The 15,703-nt window shown below is 31.8% G+C and overlaps 1 protein-coding gene across 1 annotated transcript; it reads left to right on the plus strand.

Moving 5' to 3' along the window:
- Positions 1–11,732: 11,732 nt before the first annotated feature.
- LOC112529509 (reticulon-like protein B1) lies at positions 11,733–15,675 on the plus strand. Its single transcript, XM_025140826.1, has 5 exons — positions 11,733–12,027; positions 13,792–13,972; positions 14,090–14,231; positions 14,424–14,493; positions 15,335–15,675. Exons 1-5 carry the CDS (start codon positions 11,841–11,843, stop codon positions 15,496–15,498), a joined length of 744 nt encoding a protein of 247 aa, XP_024996594.1. The 5' UTR covers positions 11,733–11,840; the 3' UTR covers positions 15,499–15,675.
- Positions 15,676–15,703: the final 28 nt, after the last annotated feature.

The raw sequence follows: 15,703 nt of genomic DNA on the forward strand, positions 1-15,703 counted from the left end.
TATTACTGAAACACAATCCTATATATTAATTGTTATGAAATTATAAATTTTAAAACATATGATTATCAAAATTTTGGTGGATGATATTTATTATGTCAGTGTGGAATTTAATGTTACTAAATGCAACTATTAATATTTTTCATATTCTTTTTCTATTTTTAATTTACATGCTTTAAATATGGATGTAATTATGGTTTAAGATAAGTTGGAATTAAGCCATCAATTGTCTTAATGACCATTACAGATGTTATAATTTAGTTATTAGATATTTTTTGATAATAATATTGCAATTTTTAAAATTAAAATAAACTTAAAAAAATATATTTAATTTTAATTATTACTCTATTTTATCAATTTTAAAATTAATATGTAATTTAAGATATGTTTGTTAGTAGCTTAATTAGTTATACATGACTATTTGGTAGTGACTTATTGATATAGAAAGTAGCTTAAGTTTTTAGTGAAAAACTTTATGCAGAAAACCAAGTTTTTCCAAAATAAAAAAACAAGCTCTTTCGACCTGTATAAAAACCTCTCAAACAAAAAAAATTGATTACTCGAAGTACGTACAAACTGACCTATGCAGTTATGGTTAACAAAAAAAAATTTTGATTACCCGTATGGTTTTGGGTTGGGTTGGGTTGCACTTTGGTTTGGGTTAAGTTAAGATTTTTACAAACCGCAAGCATTGGGTTGCGTTGTTCAAATGTCTTCAATCCGATCAACCCAACCCATGAGCACGATGGTTAACAAAATATAACTGATTTTGGTAATTTTATATTTATATCTAAGTATAGTTTTGTTTCAAAAATTGTGTTTATGATTTTTTTATTATTTAATAATAAAAATAAAAATGACAAAAATAGCCATTAAGCCATTCACTAACATGTATTAACTACGAGTATTTATAGTTTTACCTAAAAAAAGAGTGTTGGTATCGAGTAAAGATTTTAAGTATCCCCATAAAGTTATTGATGTATTTATGTAACTTCAACCGAATGGATTAATGTTGAAGTTGTGTACCGTTTCACATTTCGGTCATTATTTTGAAAATCTATGAATTATTATGCTAGAAGGGTATTCGTACAATGCATCGATATAAATGTTGATTTTAATATTTTTTTTATCTCAGTCGATCTTATAATATGATCTTATGTGATTTTAAAAAGGCGATAATGTTTTTGTTTTTGAATAAAATATAAATTTGAAGATATCATAAAAATATATCGATATTAGTATTAGATTAACTATTTAAAATTTCTTATTTTTTGTGTAATTTTTAATTCAATTTTTTATTATAATTTAATTTATGTTAAATAACGAAGTAATTCATATTTGGTTAATAATATAATTTTTTATAAACATAATAGTTAATTATTTTGTCATAATTCAATAATTATCCTAATTATATTTTAGATTTTTTATATTTTTAAATGAGATGTTTATCATCTATTTGATTATATTTATCCGTAATTAATTACACGATTCAAACATGGAGCTTTTAATAAGCTGTGCTTATGCACAATTTAATTGTAATATTGAATTTTAAGTAATATGCATCAATAAACAACACTTTATGCATAAAAAATGGTTTTTAAGAGTTTTTCTCAAATGTTTTATAATATAGTATAGATTAGCAAATGATTGTGTGATGAAAAGAAAAGTTAAAGTAAGAAGTGTAAAAAGAGATCTGAAATCTTGATCAATTTTTATATAAAAATCACCCATCAATTTTTAGAGATCTTGAGCAATTGATTTGGTGTATCTCATCCTAATATGCATCCAAGGGTTGAGATCTCTTGTTCACTTCTCACCTTAACTTTCATTCTCACTGAAACCTGACATATTGGGTCCCTAAATCTAACTCCATTCAAATTATTTCGTTAACTTGATTAGTTTAGAAGGATATTTTGGTCATTTAAATTGTTTTTTATTTTCTATTAAAACCGCAAACTCAAATACAAAACACAAGAAATCGGTGTAAACGAGATAAACAACTAATTTTACAAGAAAACCGTAAACCTATGTATGGAGGGTTGAATCAATATAAAATAATATAATTAATATAATTATTTGTTTTATTTTTAAATAAAGTTTCAAACATTTAAGTATTTGGGTTATCGGTTAAAGCATTAACTGGTTACCATGTTGATGTGGTATCCAACTCAGTATTATTTGCTGAAGCATTAACCGGATATCACATTACTCGTTATATCAGCATGGTAACCGGTTAATGCTTCAACTGGTTACGGTACTTAAATGTTTAAAACTTTACATCTTAGATACCGTAATAAAAGTTTTAAAAATACGTTACTCAAAATAAAAATCAAATTAAAATACATTACTTTTGCATGCCGTAATAAAAGTTTTAGATAATTTCCTAAAACTTGATTACAAAGAGAAGAATTAATTTTTTATTTGTATCCAACAATGAAATGAAATGAAATTATTATTATTATTTTATTTAACTATTTAAAAAAAACTGTTCTGCAACAATAAACTTATAGATTATTTTAATAATATAATATGCATTAAAATCTTTAAATATTGAATTTGTTAAAGATAAAATGTGTGTTTTTTTTTAATTTTTAACATATACTTTTTTAAAATTATAGGAAATCTTTTAAAACTGAGCCATGATTAAGAGTGCTCATGAGTTAGGTTGATCGAGTTAAAAACATTTAAATAACCCAAACCAATGCTTGCAGTTTGGAAAATCTTAACCCAACCAATCCAAACCGTACGGGTGATCGGGTTGATATTTTGATATATTAAAATATTTTTCTAACATTGAATGTATTCTTTCCCTACTCATAATTTTTTTTTCATCATCAACCATTTAATACAACTTATCCATACTTCTTACGTATAATTTTCTCAATTTATATTTATATGTTCATAGTTATTGAACATATATACAAATAAGTTACATAGAGATGTAGAATAGATTGAAATATGTACATATGAAGAACGTATGCGATAGTGTAATTGTCTAATGTATATATTAATACAAACTCAACAATCATATTAAATCCAATAAATAAAATAATATCGGGTTCATCGGGTTGGGTTGAGTTCAAATAATAGTAACCCAATACCTAAGCTTTGCAAATTTTACAATTCGATTATACATCAAATTATTTCAGATTGAGTTATTTAACGTTGGGTTAAGTTAAGTTAAACGAATTGATCGGGTTTTTGAACACCGTACCATGATTATACCACTACCCCACCAACTAGATTTGTTGTTGGAAACATGTGACTTTTGGTTGGAAATTTAGGTGTTAGAAATCCTTTTAATTTATAAATGTATGAAAAATTGTGTAATATTATTTGACAAGTGTTTTATGTTTTTTTATTCGTGTTTTAATGAAATTTGTTTGCCTTAATAAAAAAGACGAATTCTTTTGACCAGAGACTGAGTTGCGAAATTTACGGATATTCTCGAAAGGGAAGAAAAGTAGGTGTTAGGAATGGTTTTAATTTGTAGAAAAATGCGCAAACTTTAAAGGGCAAATTGCATGGAAAAGTAACGTACTTTAACTTAATTCTTATTTTTAGTAACATACTTTCATTTTGGTATCTAAGATGTAAAGTTTTAAGGATTTAAGTAACCGAGTAACTGGTTGAAGCATTAACCGATTACCATGCGGATGTGACGAGTGATGTGGTATCCAGTTAATGCTTCAGCAAATAATATTGAGTTGGATACTATATCACTCGTCACATCAGCATGGTAACTGGTTAATGTTTCAAAAGGTTATCTGAGTACTTAAATGTTTAAAATTTTACATCTTAGGTACCAAAATAAAAGTTTTGAAAGTATGTTAACCAGAATATGAATCAAGTTAAAGTACGTTACTTTTTCATGCAATTTGTCATTAATTTTATAACAGTGTGGAAAATCTCGGGAGGCATATTTTTTAATTAGAAATGAGTTATGAAATCCACGACTAATTGTCGGGTTCGAATTCCAAGGTTTACACAATTTATTTTACGGACTTTTGGTTCGAAAAAGGAAGTAGTTAGGTGTTAGGAATAGTTTTAATTTACAAACATACAAAAAAAATACGCAAACTTTAAATGGTTATAACTTTTAACTGAAAATAGTTAAGAAATCCGTAACTAACGGCCTGGCTCGTATTTTAAGGTTTATGGATCTGTATTTGACTTAGGTCTTGTTTGTTTTTAGAAAAAAAAAAACTTCTATTAGTTTCTTATGTCTGATTCATTAAGAGGTAGGGTCATTCAGACTATTTGTTTTTTTCCAATTTTTCAGAGGCACTTATATCTTATTGTCCTCTTATCTGCCTCTTATTGTTCTCGAAACTTTTAGCAACGACATTTTTCAATCCATCAATCTTAATCGGTCATTTCTCTCAATCGATCATTACCAAATCGATTCTCACATCTCACAGTTGATGTATTTTAATATGATTTAAATGTGTTAAAAAATACTGTTAATGACATATTTCCGTTTAAACGAATGTTAATTACATAATTTAAATACAAATTTCGTAATGATGGTGAACAATACGTGAAATTGTATAAATTTATCTATAAATTCAACATTATAATTTTCTAATCGATAAAATAGACAATTTAAAGAAATTCAAACACTAATCAGTTTACAAATACAAACAGTTTTATTGATTCAGATTTCAGATTTCAGCGCCTCCTCTTATTAGTTAGAAGTAAAATAAGACTTCAGCACCACTTAAAAAAAATGTCACCTTAAATTATGTATTTTACGTATAAGTTGAGCTTTCCACTGAATTCTTTTACTAAAGCTGTAAAAATTAACGTTCTCACGCCTTTTGTATGTCCAAATATCCTTTAAAACGTGTGTTTAACATTCACATTTTTCCGTCCTCCACGAAAGTGAAAAACCATCCGCAACAAGCATTTTATGTTTTATTGGTGACTGAAACTTGATAAAAAAAACAACAGATTGATTCAAACAAGTTTACTGTTTACGAATAAAAAATAGGGCAAATTGCAAGAAAAAATAACGTACTTTAACTTGATTCATATTTTAGGTAACGTACTTTTAAAATTTTCATTTTGGTACTTAAGATGTAAAGTTTTAAACAAAGTAACCGGTTGAAGACTAATTTTAGATTAAAAAATACATGTCACTAATAACGTCAACAAATAATACTGAGTTGGATATCACATCACTCCTCACATCAACATGATAAACGATTAATGCTTCAACTGGTTACCCGGGTACTTAAATATTTAAAACTTTACATCTTAAGTACCAAAATGAAAGTTTTGAAAGTACATTATTCAAAATAAGAATCAAGTTAAAGTACGTTACTTGTTAGCCCCTCTTGATTTCGTATTTCTTATAAACGTGAAACAAACAAAACGTTCAATAATCAAAGGTGTCCTACTGTCCATATCATGACGATTTTGAACGTATTTATGAAACAGGAAAAAGCATAAAGGTTTCTAATGTCAACTCATCTGAAAAAGAGCATATCAAACGACATTGATGCATGAACCAGAATTATTGTATAGAAACAGTTTTCTTTGAACAGATAAATGTTCGGTAAAAAACGAACCGTGCAAGAGAAACATGTGAATTGTCAGAAAAAAGATCCGTACAAGAGTATTTTTTATATTTTACGTAACACGGGTTTTTTTTAGTCATATTTATTGATATCAGTTATACGATTAAATTAGAAAACGTTACATAAATAAAAAACGTATAATTAAACATCTTTGAATCATTAAACACCCTAATATAAAATATTTAGGTATTCTTTGTTAGGTCTTGTTTGTTTTTTCATTTTCAGCTCTTAACTACCACTTATGTTTGATTCACTCAGACGTTTTGTAATTTAGACTGTTTTTTTTATATTATTTTGAAAACCTTTTGTCACTTAATATGGTCTGAATAAATAAGATGTACACTTATATCTTAATTCCTCTTATTTTTCATTTTCTTTGTTTTCTTTGGCCATTGCTTCTTTCTCCAACAGGGACGCCACCGTCATTTCATCACCCATGTGAAATGCACGCCTTCACCTTCATCTGTTTAGTGGTCGTTAACTTTCTCCGTTAAATCTAATTAAATGAGGAGTATTTTAATCGTTTTAACTATTTTTATTGCATTAAAATAAAAAAGCATATAGTATTTTTTAATTTTAAATTGTAAGAAAAAAACAAAAGGTAGTAGTTATCATTCTTTTCTCTTCTTTTTTTGTTTTACAATTAAAAATTAAAAAATGATATGTTTTTCAATTTTAATATAAAATTAAGAAAATAGTGAAAATGACTAAAATGCCCCTACTATAACTGGACTCAACGGAAAAAAATTAACAATATTTAGACAGAGGGATTAAAACCATTGGAAATTGACAAATGTAAGATACCAAATCGAAGTTTTTAAAGTATTTAATGGTATTCGTTAAAAACTACAAACTGTAAAGCCTAAAATTGAATTTTACTCGAAGAATTATATTCAAAATGCTTTCACATTTCATAAGACCCGATCCAAGCCCATCTTAGCTCAATAAGCCATGTAACAAGACAAGAATAAGATTATCGATATGAATCGTGCCCATCGGGTCCATGCGGAAATTAGTAACAAAATAACGGAACCGACTATGAGTTCTACCACGGTGTTTAGTAGTGGATCCAGAACTTTTTCGTGATGCAGGGGAAATTTGAAAGGAATTTTTCTATAGGGAATGAGAACACTGAGTTTCGATTAAAAAAAATAAGGGTAAATTTATTTGAAAAAATAATATTGACGAGAATTTAAAATAGGAAGATCAAACTAAATTGCTGAGTTACGAATGATATTGTTTTCTTTAAGGATAATTTCGACGCTCTGCTAACTGTGCTGCAGTTGATTGCAACATCTCATACAGGATAAACAGCTCAATCTCGATTGAATTGTATCATCCAATATGTATCTATCTCTTAGGGGCTGTTTGGCAGTTGCTGAATGGTTTGGTGCAGAATGGCTAAGTGGTCAGAATGGTTAAGAGGGTCAGAATGGTTAAGTGCTGAATGAAATATTGTTGTTTGGTAAATGTTATCAAATTACCATTTTAACCCTGTATGCTTTGGTCCTGTTTTTTTTATTGAACTAACAGATACCCAAAAGGAAATTAGGGTTTCACTTGGTTCGATCTTCACAATCAGAGCATTAGGAGGTCGCAGATGGAGATCAAATCCAGTTCCGATCTTAAGGTTCCGATCTTCACGATCTTAGGGTTCCGATCTTCACGATCTTAGGGTTCCGGTTCATGCGCCTCCAAATCGATGTCAACCCAAATCGAGATCAAATCCAGTCCATCTCCTCTCCCATCCGGTTTGTGTTTTCATTTCGATCTCCCTCCTTTCCAGTTCTTTCCCTCGATTTCATCCCTGTGATTCGAACATGTGATTCGTCGCTTGTTGCTACCACTTGGTTCGCTCCTCATATATGGTTTCGGAGAAGACGGCGCCTTTCTGGATAAGGATTTGATGGCGACCGGCGAAGCTGTGGAGGTGACCGGCGATGGCGATGGCGACCGACGATGGTGACCGGCGAAGCTGGCTAAGGTGACATGCGACCTGCGACCTGCAGGTAGTTCTGCGACCTGCGTGAAGAGATGAGATGGGAAGGGTAAAATTGGAAAAACAACGATCTGAATGGTTGAGTGAGGTAGGAGATGCAAAATAGTTAAGAGGTTATTGTAACCATTAAGAGGGTTATTTTTTTTGCCAAACAGACCTAACCTCTTACCGATTAAGAGGTTGGCTCTTAATGTAACCATTAAGAGCCAAACAAACAGCCCCTTAATGTTTTTAAAACTCAGATTAAAAACCTTTTATTTGACATGATCATGATCACTATCCAATCGAGATGACTATCCGAAGGAGGTTTTCACCATCTCATGAAAATGACCACTTGATTGAAAACCATCCGGATTCCAAATTGTTGTTGTTGTTGTTGAAAATTGGGAAATTATTCTTTAAAATATAAAAAACTTCAACAGGTTTTGATGGGAGGACAGTTGGTCCTTATTCTTCATGTGGATCTGCCACTGCTGGTATAAAAAATGTTGTCATATTTATCTGGTGTATAATGTTATTATTGTACACTTGATCATATGGTTGATATAGCTATTTTTTGTTTATCCATCTGCGGAATACAGATTCATACACTATTTTGTTTGGCAATGCATGGTTTAGTCTTTGCGACTCGAGTTTAGTGGGGGTGAAGTCAATGTTAAAAGCATGTCAGCTCGGGCAGGGCGCACAGAGATTTGTCCCATTTCTTAGCCTGAAAGATATGTGACCATGAAAGGCGAAGAGGATTAGAGCACGTAGCTACGAACCACGGTATCAAGGGTTTGAATCCCTCCTCTCGAACAATGTGATATCTCACACCGGGTAAATCCTTAACCACGTTGCTTTCTACCACATCGTTTTAACAATCTAAATAACATGTAAAGATCAAATCATCAGGGTTAGCCGTTGTGTAATCCTACGTGCACCCCTTCGAATCCATTTGTGTAAAACATAAAGTTTATTTGGTTTGTAGATTCAAAACTTGTGAGCAAATAATCATGCAAACGAATATTTTTTAACGTTTTCTCATGATGGATTAATCACATGACCATTTCCTTAGGATTTAAAGTACCTATTCTCATAATTGTAGGCACTTATTTATCGTTTAATAGACACCGACATGACTTCATGGGGCCCATGCACATTTATAACCGTCGATAGGACATTAATCACTACAAGATGAAAACCGGGGATCGTACTTTTCGAGTCCCTTACTTGTTTTCTTGAATCTCAAATCATGAAAAAAACGCACAAAAAATTCAATTGATCTAACGAGAATGAACGTATGATAGCTCAAGTGGAAAAACTGACATAGAAACTGTTTGTCATCTCCCTCGACTAACATGGTCTGTAGACGAGCCAACCACGTCATCCACTTGAGCTTAATACTATTAGTGATTGGCTCGTCACTGATACTTCTTGATTTGTTGAGGGTGAAAAAGAATGCTAACTGTATTCAAAAGTCAGATAATCCCGTGTTTTCTTTATATCAGAGTATTGTTATTTGTATATAAGTTACATACAATTACGTACGAATATAGAAATCAGTAATATACCTTCTTTTTCTAGGTTCACTTCTCGACTCCATCATTGTGTTTGAACTGGAATGTTGATAATTATTGAAGAGATTTTATTTACCATATTTACTTAAAAAATCTAAGCAAATAAATATACAATTTAACATATTGTTTTGAAATATGATATCATTTTTAATTTTATTACTAGATGGGTATTCGCGCAATACAGCGAGATATATCTCGATTTTAATGTTTTTTTTGTCTCAGTCGATGTTATAATACTGTTTTATGTGGTTTGAGAAAACGATAATGTTTTTATTTTTAAATAAAATATAAATGTGAAGATATCATAAAAATTTGAAAAATATATATTGATACTAGTACCAAACTAATAATTTAATTTTTTTTTGGGTGTAATTTCTTTAATTCATTTTTCTTATTTTTGCTTGATAATATAATTTGTTATAAAAATAATAATTAAATATTTTGTTAGAACTCAATGATATTAATATGAGATGTTTATTATCTATTTGATTATGTTTATCTGTAGTTAGTTACACGAATTCAAACATGGAGTTTTAATCAATTGTACTTTCGCACAATTTACTTGTAATCTTGAATTGTAAGTAATATACATCAATAAACAATACTTAATCACTTATGCTTATTTTTGTATGTCAATGAAATATCCCAAAATAAGCTATACAAATTTTATGAAACAAATAAAGTACAGGGAGTGAAATGCAAATAAGCCAAAATTCATTAGTTCTAAATTTCAAATCAACCAGACGAAGCAATAGGTTTGGAAATAGTACAGGGGGTGAAATTGCAATTAATCCAAAATTTATTCCTTCCAAATTCTAAATCAACAGGAAGAAGCAATAGGTTCGGAAATGAGCAAATTACGTTTTTTCTCCATTTAGTTTGTTAAAAATTCCATTTTCGTCCCTCTACTTTTGGAATAACAATTTGCATCCATATGGTTTATAATTATTCATTTTTGTCTTCATCCTTATGATTTACAGTTTTTTTTTTTTTTTTTTGTAGTTTACAGCTCATTGGTATTTTACTCCCTTATATTTAAAGGTAGTAGTTAGGGGGTGTTTGGTTCAGACAAATAAATGAAAATGAAAATGAAAATGAAAATGAAAATGAGAATGAATTTCGATTCTCCTCAGTTTAACCCATAATGAAAATTTGGGCTTTTGGAGGAATAAACCCATTATATTATATTATATAAAAACAAACATGTTCTTTTATTTTTATTCTCATTGATTACTACTTAATACATGTAACCAAACATCCCCTTAGTCTCATGGACGAAAATAATACTGATTTACAAACTATAAGGACGAAATGTAGTTAATCCAAAATTATTCCTTCCAAAAAACACTACGAAGAAGCAATAGGTTCGGAAATGAGTAAATTACGTTTTTCGTTCCTATGATTTGTTGAAAATAATGATTTTTGTTTATGTACTTTTTAAATAACAATTTTCATTTTTATGGTTTATAATTCATTGTTGTTTTTATCCTTATAGTTTACAATTTACTGTTATTTTCATTCTTGTGGTTTACAAATCATTACTGGTTTAGGCCCTTAAAGCATCTCCCATCCAATCCAATTGATGATTGGATCTGATCTGTTTCATCCATTGGATGTTACTATTGATTATTCATTTGATCTGATTGGATCCATCCAATATTTTTAATACAATTTTCAACCAATTACTCAAAAAAATTCAAAATTTATTAAAAACCATTATATATATATAGGTGAGTTATTATACAACCATTTACATTTGTATAACCAATAAAACTCAATCTCAGCCGTCCATTTAATTTGATGAATATATGATTTCATAAAAGTTTTGATTGTTTTCTAATATATAGTATTGATCATAATTAATGAACTTTAGTCATTTTCCATAAATATTCAAATCATAATAAAAAAAACTCTCATCATTTCCATAAATATCTCAATTAGTTGGATTGCATTTGTTGTACAAATGAACATAGTTGCATTTGAAATATACCATATATATATATATACTAAAAAACAATATCGTAAAATCTTAATAATTATATATAGTTATTAATTGGATGGTCGTTTGATGGATAATTGGATGATCACTGGATTGAATTGGTTCACTTTTATTGGATTCTAAACTATAATACAAAAACCCACCGATCCAATTTGAATGTTGAAATTTGGATACGATCTAATTACAATTGAATATATCTGATTACGATCCGTCTGTTCTAATTGGATCGAATGGTTTGATTTAAATCAGTTGACTTTCTACACACTCATATGTTCTTATATTTAAAGGTAAAAGTTAGCTCAAAGGACACAAATAACAATGATTTGCAAATTATAAGGACAAAAACTGAAATTTCAAAACCACAAGGACAAAAGTCACAATTTTAATAAACCATAAGGACTAAAAAGTTAATTTATTCATTAGGAAATTATACAGGGGGTGAAATGCAATTAACCAAAAATTTATGCCTTCCAAATTTCAAATCAACCATAAGAAGGAATAGGTTCGGATAAAAATATCCGAACCTCAGGCTCGGACTCAGGTTCCGCCAAATACTTTTCCGTTTTTGACTCCCTTACTTAGCTGCAAAGTGCAAACACACACACACTGCTATAACTTACAGAATCCTGTAGTGCGATTTGTAGATCGAATTCATAGAACACGAATTTAGGTCACGAGATTTCGATCGACGAAGGAAAGCAAGCATGTCAGATCATGAGGATTCGAAGGCTGAATCGTTGATTGAGAAGATACAGAATCACAAGAATTCTTCGTCGTCATCTTCTTCTTCAGATTCCGATGATGATAGTAAGATTTCATCCGTTAAATCGAAGGTTTTCCGTCTCTTTGGAAGGGAAAAGCCCGTTCACCAGGTCTTCGGCGGTGGAAAACGTACGTTGTTCTTTCGTATTTCGATTTCAATTTGGTTTATTTGATTTATGAATTTCCTTTTTTTTTTTCAAATTTCGAGTGGTTTTAAGACTTTGATTAGAAGTTTCGAATGTATTAAATTCGTTTTCGTTGAACACTAACTTGTAGCTGCTTCTCGTAAGTTATCTCCTCTGATTTATTGAAAAAAAATTATGTTCACTTATGTGTTCATACTCTAATCGTGTCCGATAATGGCCGATTATGGAATCACGATCTTTTGATTTGTTAATCCATGTACAAACTAGTAGGATATAATTGAAAACTTAAATGAACTTTGACAAAATTAGTTTATTATTGGTCTTGCCTAATTATGACTATCTATTGACTCCGTTAGACTATGAAATGAAAACCATAGACTTCATCATCGAGTCTGCTCTGGGTTGTGCATCTAGATCTAGACGCAGTAGGTTATGAAAAACGGTGGTGAAATTAAAGTAAATAGCCATTTTGACCGATTGCAATTCACCTCCTACACATCTGCGTCCACTGTTTACAATTTTATCAATACCTCTGCGAGCAAGTTGCCCCAAGGGCGGAGGTATATATAAAATGGCAAAGTTGAGAGAGGGATGGCTAGGAGGTGAATTCTATCGGTCAAAATGGCTATTTTACGTTAATTTGGTGGATTTGAATTTTTTCTTTCACCTTGTTCTAAAATGAATGATGCATTTCTTTAGAAAGAGGAAAGGCTAGGCTGCAAACATCTTACTTTCCCCGACCCCATTTCATGTAGGATTTATTGGCGGAGGTGGACCCCAGAGATTTCTACAAGTAGTGGTACCATTTGATTATAAAAAAGGATGCTGTGGATATTTTACAAAATCATTATTGGTCTGTTGGTTAACTTTTTGCCTTTTGAATGTGAGGTCGTGTTCGAGTCTTTTATCCCCCCCTTTTTTAAGAAACATTTAAGAGCTAAAAACTAAGAAAATGATACAAATGAGATTCGAAACCGTGCCTGGAAGGGTAACATTCAGGACTGTTTTGTGTGACTGTGTGTGGAAAAAACAGTCATGAACCTATCAAATATGAAACAACACTGTATAATACTACATTTTCATACAAGTTGCTTCATTTATGGAACAACACATGAAAACTGGTTTGTAAGTTCGTAGAAATTATTGGGTTTCTAAAAGAAGGGAACTCTATATGGATCACCGTTCTAAAAGGCTTGCCGCAACAGCCACCATGCCGCGCTGTGACTCAGGGCTTGTATCTCACGCCACGTTAAGCCTGTGGCACGCCATGGCCTAGTGTGCGGTTTTTATAATGCGAGTGATTGTTCTTACATTTTTAATGTCTTATTTGTTAGTTTTTAACATACAACCTAATTTAAATTATTTAAAATGGACCTCACGGATCTCACAATTTATGAAGTTCTCAAATGATCAAAGCTCCTATATATAATATTATATATGAATAGAGATTTGCCACCGTAAGTCACACTTTAAAAACATCTGGCCTCACCGTGGCTCCTAAGGCTTGGCCTCGCTGCCACGTCAAACCTCACGCCGTTTAGAACCTTGATATGGATATATATATATATATATATACACACACATTTTAAAGCGAAGGGTGGTGGTAATCTTGGCTCACAGCCTGTCGAAGTTTAATTTTTTTTAACTTTATTAGTAAATATATACAGATATATCAAGAAATTCGTAAACATAGTTGCCGAAACCCTTTTATCGGGACATCTTGTCTGACTTTATCTTGCATGTGAAGCGGCCGATGTGTTTTTGTGGCGGGACAAGAAGGTATCAGCTGGGGTCCTAGGAGCAGCAACCATTATTTGGTTCCTTTTTGAAGTACTGGAGTATGGTTTGCTGACACTGGTTTGCCATGGATTGATCCTTTCGCTCTCAATATTGTTTTTATGGTCTAATGTCACGGCCTTCATCAAAAAGTGAGTGGTCTAATGTCAAAGGTTTTCGTTCACCCGTCTGATATTGGTTTATTACTAAAATTATTGGTTTATTACTAAAATTTGTATTTCTACATGCCACTCGATGTTGCTTTCCAGGTCTCCACCAAAGATTATGGAAGTTTCCATTCCAGAGGAACCTCTTATGCAAATTGTAGCGGATGTCAGGATCGAGATAAATCGAGGATTTGCAGCCTTACATGATATTGCTTCGGGAAGAGATCTAAAGAAGTTCCTATTGGTATACTGATTTCCTTTTGGGCAAATCCTAGCTTTTACATGCTTTCGATATAAACTTCTGCAATTACCTTATTTGCACGTTACACAAAATGTCGAAATCAAACTGTCTACTAGCATTCGGTGTCTTAGTTTCTGCGTTATCCATATTTTCATGTTCAGAGTTCTCACGTGCATACGTGCTATTGTTGATCAGGTTATTGCAGGTTTATGGTTTGTATCAATCATAGGCAGCTGCTGCAACTTCTTAACATTGTTCTACATATGTAATCTTCTTACTCCAACTATACCATATTTCCTTACTATCAACATTACCATACCCCAAAACTACTCTCCAAAAGAGCTCTCGAGGAGAGAAGGGAGGTTCCAACATATATAGAGGAGAATTGGTCCAAGTCTAGCCGATGTAGGACTCTTAACACCACCTCCAACGAAAGTTAGATGGGCGCAAATTGTCCTAGAGTGTCGAGAGGGGGCTAGACGAGTAGAGATTGCCCCAAAGAGCCGAGTCCGGGAACATGAGAATATGTGAAACTCCCAAATTACTCTCCAAAAGAACCCTTGAGGAGAGAACGGAGGTTCCAACATATATAGAGAAGAAATGGTTCAAGTCTAGCCAATGTGGGACTCTTTTAACACCCCCTCCAACAAAAGCTAGACTGGCGCAAATTGTCCTAGAGTGTCGAGAGGGGGCTAGACGAGTATGGGGTAGACCTTGGCATTGATACCACATGAGAATATGTGAAACCCCCAAATTACTCTCCAAAAGAGCTCTTGAGGAGAGAACAGAGGTTCCAACATATATAGGGGAGAAATGGTTCAAGTCTAAGCCATTATGGGACTCTTTAACACTCCCCCTCCAACGAAAGCTAGATGGGCAAATTGTCCTAGAATGTCAAGAGGGGGATAGAGACGGGTGAGGGGGTTAGATGAGTAGAGATTGCCCGGAGAGTCGAGTCCCTAAAGTGGTAGACCTTGGCACTGATACCATGTGAGAATTATGTGAAACCCCCAAATTACCCTCCAAAAGAACCCTTGTGAGACTCTGACAATTACTTTGTAATAAATGGTTTCGTCTTGTTATTGAACTTTAAATGGTTGATACAGCGTTCGTTCTGCTCCACACCGTGCCCGTGATTTATGATAAATACGAAGATAAAATAGACCCAGTTGCAGAGAAAGCATGGATCGAGATCAAGAAACATTATGCAGTATTCAATGAAAAAGTGATCAGCAAGATCCCAAGGTCTTTGAACAAGAAGAAGGTGTAGGAGGTTTGTATATCTATATTCTTGTGAAAATTATCATTACTAGCTTTATAATTACATGTAAGTGCTTTATGATTCCGGGTCTGGGTCGATCTGGTGAACTTTTGACCCTATACAACTGTTGCTGGCGTCCCATACGATATATGGTTCTAGTGTTAATGAAATTGCAGTTTTTGTAGATTTGATCTTTGCAGTTGAATTGTGGTAG

Source organism: Cynara cardunculus, assembly GCF_001531365.2.
Source record: "Cynara cardunculus var. scolymus isolate 2C chromosome LG 16, CcrdV1, whole genome shotgun sequence".
In the NCBI taxonomy this organism is placed as follows: Eukaryota; Viridiplantae; Streptophyta; class Magnoliopsida; order Asterales; family Asteraceae; genus Cynara; species Cynara cardunculus.